The sequence below is a fragment of the Gracilinanus agilis genome, chromosome 4 (assembly GCF_016433145.1).
Source record: "Gracilinanus agilis isolate LMUSP501 chromosome 4, AgileGrace, whole genome shotgun sequence".
Taxonomy (NCBI): Eukaryota; Metazoa; Chordata; class Mammalia; order Didelphimorphia; family Didelphidae; genus Gracilinanus; species Gracilinanus agilis.
Genome location: NC_058133.1, coordinates 277,755,521 through 277,762,991, shown reverse-complemented (window position 1 = coordinate 277,762,991; position 7,471 = coordinate 277,755,521). Strand labels below are relative to the sequence as shown.

The 7,471-nt window shown below is 53.5% G+C and overlaps 1 protein-coding gene across 1 annotated transcript; it reads right to left on the bottom strand.

Moving 5' to 3' along the window:
* TMEM151B (transmembrane protein 151B) lies at positions 1 to 6,236 on the bottom strand. The gene is made up of 3 exons (XM_044677166.1): positions 6,120 to 6,236; positions 2,512 to 2,952; positions 1 to 1,131 (listed from the first exon to the last, which is right to left on the bottom strand). The coding sequence occupies exons 1-3, from the start codon at positions 6,234 to 6,236 to the stop codon at positions 1 to 3; spliced, it is 1,689 nt and encodes a 562-aa protein (XP_044533101.1).
* Positions 6,237 to 7,471: the final 1,235 nt, after the last annotated feature.

Below are 7,471 nucleotides of genomic sequence, written 5' to 3'. Positions count from 1 at the left end.
TCACAGTGAGGTCTCCACGCAAGAGCCATGGCGATGCAATGGCCGGTGACTGTGGCCTAAGCACCCCTCCTGCCGGTGGACTATGAGTACGGGAAAGTAGAGCGCGTCGTGGTATGGTGGTGGGGGTCCTCCCTCCTCATCTTCATCGTCTTCGTCATCCTCGTCGCCGCCCATGCTGGCCTGGCTAGACAAGCGCGTCTGTTCCGTGGGGCAACTGGCGTCGTTGACGCTTCCACTCCGGCTCCTCCACAAACAGCTCCTTCGAGAGCCGTAGAGACGGCCCAGGGAGAAACGACTCCCACCACAGCCGCCGCTGCCCCCTGGACCCCCAGCCCCGCCCGCGCCTCGGGGACTGGCACAGATACTGAGCGCACTGCGCGAGAAGATGGACGAGCTACTAACTGCGCGCTGGCAATGCTCGCAGCTACGGCGGTATGGGGCCGCCCCCGCCGCCCCCGAGCCGCCCACGCCACCGTAGCGGCAGGAGGGGGCATATCCCCCTCCGGGACCCCCGCCGCAGCGCGCTCCCAGCCCGGCCAGGTCCATCAGCACGGCCTCCGAATAGCTGGGCACCAGCTGCTGGTTGGAACGAATGTGCCACTCCAGCTCCGTGCTGTCCACCGTGTTGACCCGGGGCAGGCGATGGGTGAGCGGTGGCAGGGACTCGTCGCCGCTCGGGGTGGAGCCGCCGCCGCCCCCCTCCAGCCCAAAGAGCTTCTCTACGTGGTAATGGGCGTAAGCCGTGCGGTACTCGCTCAGCACCCGCAGCGGCCAAGACAGCGTGAGCAAGGCGGCTGCCCAGAAGGCCGACTGGCAGGCGTACCACGGTGGGCGCGTCGGGTCCGGGAAGGCCACCATGTACTCGCGGAAGTCCACGTTCTTTAGGTGCATTCCCTCGCGGGCTTCCATGTAGTCGTCCAGCCCCTCGTTTTCGGCAAAGAAGCGTGCGCGCTGGCACAGATACGCATTCTCTGCCTCCACGCTGGCGAAGCTGAAACACTTGGTGAAGCGCAACCGCGTGGCCGGCGCGCCCTCCAACCCCACCAGCGCTTTGGACACATCGCGGACGCCACAGCGCGCATAGTCAAATTCAGCTTCGGCCACGTGGGTGTTCACACGCTCGTGATAGACCTGAGGTAGTGGGATGGGGTAGGGAGAAAGGTAGAAGGTGGGAAGATTGAGATGGGGCTCAGAAGTGGAAGGTCTACAGGCCTATAACTTCCTTCCCTGCAAAGTCATTTCCCCTATCTGGTCCGCGAATCTTTTAGGGGAAACGAAGGAGGTCAGACCAGATGGTTGCTGACCCTTCCAATTCTAATACTCTAAAATCCTTGGCCCCCTCGCTCTTATCCTCCATCTAAACTGAAGCATATATTTCTTCCTCGTCATTCCCTTACCCAAAACTCCAAGGACTGAGAGTGAATGGAGAAACAGTGCTGTCCTAATGAAACTTCAGAATTCACCAACCAACTCTGCAGGCAGTCAAGGGCTCTCCATCAGTCGCCCACCCTGCCTTAGCCTCCCTATCACACCCACCCTCTACAAGAGCTCCCAGTACAGCCGGGCTAATTTGCTTCCTGTCCTTGCACTCGTGCCATAACTGTTCCCCACCCTTAACCCTGCCCTTCATTGCCCTCTCCACTACTCTTCTCCAGCCTGCACCAAACTCTTCATCTCAGGAAGATTTCCCTGACTAAGCCCAACATATTGAGGTCTGTACCCGAATCAGAGTTTAACCTACTGAAATTTGTATGCATTTGTTCGTTTCCCTGCCTTTTTAAAGGTGTTGGGGGGTTTGGGTGGATGTGTTCTCTCTGCTACTAGCTGGTGAGCTCTGGGGACTTGAGGCAGGTGTCTGTGGCTCATCTTTCAAATCAGAAGATCTCAGAGTGTCCTCCATGAAAACAGGAGCTTCTGAGCTGTAAGGAATGTCTCCCTCCATTAGATTGATCAAGAATTGTGTCTCCCCATCAGATGAGGACTTATCCAAGGGCAAAGAGTTTCACTATCAGAAAAGAAACTCTCCGAAGGCAATAAGTCTTTCCCCCATCAGATGGGAATGTAAGCCCACTAAGGGAAAGCATTGTGTCGTCTTCATGCCTGCACTGCCTAGCAAGACACCAGCACACCAGGTAGTTCCCTCATAAATGATGCTTGAACTTGAACTTGTGCAGTTCCACAAGATAGGACCTGTCTTTCCCCAAAGACTGGCAACCCCCTGAGGGTGGGGATTCTGTCTCCCTCATCAGATCTCAAGCTTACCCAGGAGAACAGAAGTGTCTTCTCCTTTTTTTGTAACAACCAAGACATCCCAATAGGGCAAGCCCTCTAGGGGATGGTTCTGTCTGTCTGACAGGGCTTGCAGGGTCACCACAAACACAGCTTAACATTTTATCAGCGGGCACTCCTCCAAGACCTCTCACCATCTTCCTCTTCTCTATTACTTCCCAACCCACCCCAGCAGGGACCCCACATTCTATCAACTTCCTCCTCTGAGGCCACGGCCCTTACCTGTGTGGTAGTATAGGCATCCCCATTTCGGTAACGGGTGACCTGTCGGGTGCGGCGGACATAGTGGTAGCTGATAGCCTTCCACCAGATGCATGGAGTGGCCTGCTGCATTCGACCCACACGCTCCCGAACACTGCCCACGTCCACACGGTACTGCAGCTCGTGGCGGGCCTGGCAGTGCCAGCATTCCACGAGGTAGACAGCATAGAGCATGAGCAGGAAGGCCAGGGGGATGTAGACATAGCCATTGGAGCAGGGACTGTCATGGTACATGAGGCTGTTGCCTTGGTAGGCGCTGCTGAAGGTGAGGCGAGTCACCGTAGTGACATGGCACCAGGCCACTGCTCCCAGGCAGCCGTACATGAGCAGCGAAAGCAACAGGCACTTCCAGTGCGATTCACGACAGAGGGACTTGGTGAAGGAGGGCTGCACTGGGCGCTGCTGCTTAAGGGGAAAAGAAGAGGAAAGAGAGGGATAGAAGAACACAGAAACAACCGAACCCCCACCCAGGCAGCAGACACACATAGAGAAGAGGAAGAAACAGATACCAAAATTTAAAAATAGAGACAGAAGCAATAAATATAGAAAAAAGAGAAAAACAGCAACAGTAAGGAACATAAGCAGTTCAGAAAGGGAGAAGAGGCCAGGGAAAAAGAGATACAGACATGAGGAAAGATATGAAATGGAAAGAGAGAGATGGAAATAGCATGATGCAGAGCCAGAAATAAAGTCATACAGAGAGAAAAAGAAATCAGAGAAACATCAGCAAAAAGAATCACACACACACACACACACACACACACACACACACACACACACACACACACAAAACAGGCAGGAGGAGAGAGATTGAATAGCACAGAGAGAGACAAAGAAAAAAAAAGCAGACAAAGAAGATGAGATGGGAGAGGCAAGGAGAAACGGGAAAAAACAGGAAAGAAATAATCAGCAATGCCTTCCTTGGTGTCCTCCCCACTCCATGATGGGCACTGTGCCCATGCCCTTCCAGGTGCCCCAGACTAGAGAAGAAGGAAAAGGATGGAAAAGGGAAAATCCTACTGTTCCATCACACACACACACACACACACACACACACACACACACACACACACAAATGGTCTAGTCCTGTCCTAGGTAAATGTGTACCTCTCCCATCCACCTCCAAATACTCAACTTGTACAGTCAAGTCCTAAGCACAGGGTAGCAAGTAGGTGATGAGAATAGTAAGTGATAGTAAACATGACCCTTTCAAATCCTATTTCTTCTCCTAGACCCCTATATTCCAACTTCCTCCCCTCCTGTTATATTTTTTACTAATATTGTCTTCAAGACAATATTAGTAAAAAATATAACAGCAAGAGGGAGAAAGCTGGGGGTCTCAAGGTAAATGAGAGCCCCAGATAATAAGAATACAGGTGAAGGAATGGAATTGGAGTTCTAGAAAACCAGGGAACCCAAAGAGAGCACTAGGAAGGAGCCAAAAAGGTGGCAGGGATAACTCTTTTCCAGGTGTATGGCCTGCCTTCCATTTTTTCTCCTTGTCCATGTGTCTCCCTGATCTTACTTATTCAGTGCTCTTTGCCTAGAATGGACCACTCTGCCCTTCTTCTACTGAAATTCCTCCTTTATAGGCCCAATTTCAGTACACCTTCCTCCAAAAACAACTCTCTCTCTATTTTCCCCAGCATCCCATTTCTTCAAGGTTGGAAATGTTCTCTTCTTTCTCAGACTTCATCAGAACTCATCTGGACCTGCCCTTTCATTAACTACATTTCTGCCTTAGATTATGCTTAGTTGTGCACACATCTGTTCCCATCTATTAGAATGCAAACTCCTTGAGGGAAGGGACCAAGATTTCATCTGTGTACATATAGCATGATGAGAATACAAAGATGTAGATGTTTAGAAAACATTTGATGAATTAAACAAATGATTTTTGCCTCTGCTGCACTATTGTGTAGAAGAGTGATTGCTTAAACTAAGGTTCACCTTGTGCTTAGGGTCCCCCATCTCGGCAGTTCTTCCTTATATCTAACCTAAAATCTTATTTCTGCTGTGATTCTCCCTCTTTCACTGGCTTCCTATATTGAACTTGAAGTTTGAGCTCAGGGAGAAGAAGAGGAAGTTCAGAGGTCAGAACGAGAAGGGACATTCAAGGGAAAATAAAAAGGAAGAATCAAAGAGAGCATGAAAAAGCGATGGTATAGGAGGATTCAGAAGGGGTGGGACAGGGGTCAATAGGTGGTTCAGTGGATAGAGAGCTAGGCCTAGATACAGGAGGTCTTGGATTCAGATTTGGCCTCAGATGTGTCACCCTGGGCAAGACACTCATCTCCAATTGGGTAACCCCTTACCACCCAATACTTAGTATTGATTCTAAGACTGGAAGGTAAGGATTGAAGAAGAAGAAGAGAAAGAGGAGGAAGAAAGAAAGGGTGGGATAAATTTAGGTAAAATATGCATGCAGGTACATATGTGTTTCTGGACATATTTTTGTGTATTCTCAGAGGCATGTTTTATGCCTGTGTGCACAATTATACTGGAAAGTGGGTCTGTCTGCACTGTTGTGCACAAATATATGCATATGTGTACATCAGCAAATGTATATGTGAGAATTAGCATGCTTGTGTCTGGAAGTGGGGGGATGTTGTGGGTGTGTCTGTTTCTGCATATATTTTGTCTCATTGAGCAAGTGATTGTTAATGAGACACTGGGACGGGGCATTTTCTGAGCCCTTATTTCCCTTGACTCCAACCATGTCTGTGGGGTTTATCCCTTCCCCCATCCTAGTGGCCTGGCCTAAAACTCTCATACAGACACACAGTATGAAGGTTTGGGGAGAGTCACTGTCTGCCTCCAGGGACAATGGGAAGAGGGCTGCCTGCCGCCTCATATACAACCATAATGCTCCCTTCAGGAGATCAGGAGGGAAATCTTCGGTCTTCTTGTATGCCCCCTTCCGCCAGAATCATTACCCAGGGTAACCTGTTACCTAACCGAGCTTTCCCGTACACGACTCTCTCCCCACTACACACACCCTTAGAGTATTTCTTGCACTGCCAAGGACCCTCTGCCCCTTCCTTTCCTGAATGGAACCATCAACTCCTGATTACCCACTTGTCCCCTGCCCAAAACACACAGACATTTCCCACTCCAAGTTCTCCAGCCCCTCCAGAGAAGCCCCGCCCCAGTTGCCCCTCCCCTCCTCAGGACCCCCAGAGCCCCGCCCCTTGCCTCTGCCCCCTTCTCGTTACCACGGACAGCTCCGGAGAGGGGGAGGGGAAGGGGGGGCGCCGATGTGCAGGGCTGCGGCTGCAACCGGCCAAGCTAAGGGGGGGGGGGGGGGATAGGGCCGCGCTGCGGCGGAACGAGCTGGGGGCCCGTATTCAGGGTCAGGTCAGATCCTAGAAGACCACATCAAGGTCTTGGGAAAGAAGGGGACGGGAGGAGAGGGGGTATCTGGACCGCGGCTGAACCCTACAGGGAGCAGGAGGGCTTGGGATGGGAGAGATTGAGAGGGACTTGGACACGGTCCCTCGGAGGATGCGAAAGGAGGTGTGCTGGGGGAGCAGGGGACACGGGGCATGGGGCACGGGGATGGTCCTCACCTCCTCTCGGGCGGTGCCCTCCGCCGCCGCCGCCGCCTCCTCCAGGGGCCCGGGGCCGCCACCGCCGCAGCCGCCGCCGCTGCCGCTCTCTCCTGCAGCCGAGCCGGGGGGAGACATGGCGCAGGGTGGGGGGCGCGGAGCTCAGAGCCTCCCTGGGGGCCACCGGGGGCCGGGGGCATCCTGTGCTGGCCTGGAGGTGGGGGGGAAAGGGGCGGGAGGGGGCGGGGCCCTGGCTGCTCCCCACCCCCCCGCGGGGGGTGGAGAGGGAGCCGGTGGAGAGCTCTGGGGTTGGAGAGGCCGGGTTGGGGAGGGAAAGGCACCGGGGGAATGTAGGGTGGGACGGAAAGTGAGGGCTGGGGTGGGGGGGGCCGGACCGAGGCAGAGGGGCCAGGACCGGGGGCAAGTGTCACCTTGAGGCCCTCCCGGCGCCGCTCCGCCTCCCTCCCGCTCCCGCCGCCGCCTTTTGTCTGAGCCCGGAGCCCGAGCCAGTGCGCCCCCCCTCCTCCTCCCAGCGCAACTGAGCCCCGCCTCCAGCCCCCCCAACTCCGCCTCCCCCAAAGTCCCACCTAACAATTACCCCTAGTAAAGAGGAGATGCGACAGAGGGGGATCCCATACTCGCATCCCCCACTGTACCTGGCAACCTTGCCTACAATTCCTTCTTTCTCCGGTCCCTTTCTCCCAGCCTGAGGGAGCCTTCTCCTTTACAGCAACCCTTCTCCCCACTAGCCTGGGTCTCCACGAGGTCGCCCCCCTCCCCAGTATTCCTGAAGGTTCTTGAAGACTCGAATGGATTGAGACCAAGAGCCAAAAGGAGTGAGGGGAGGGTGGAAAGCAAATTGAAAGGAGACTGGGAGGATAGGAAATCAAGCACCCCACAGGCAAGGGACAGACGCCAAAGTCACACCGTCAGTAGAAACCCTGGAGTACATGGCCTTGGCCCTGGATCCTAATGTAGGAGTGACCAACCAAACATATATACACACACCTCTTGTTTATTCTTCATTTCTGCAGGTTCATAAGGCAAAATGTGAGTGCAGGCAGGTGAAATGAGGGGGACACAACTCAAAGTCACTTGAGATCCTAAACATTGTCAGGTATTCTGGATCCGAAGGAATACTTCTGGCCTTGTGGGCATAGTAGAGAGTACCAAGGGAGGGGAGGTGGTATCCAAACAATTCAAGCTGGTCTTCCTTCACTTTCCTTTTCTCCCCAATCTTCCTCTCTCAGTCCCTTGGAGCTAGCTGTATTGTGATGTGGAAAGCACAACATCTGGAATAAGAAAACTTGGATGATGTGCAAATTCAGATTCAGGATCAGAGTGATCTTGGACAAGTCACTTCCCTTCTATGG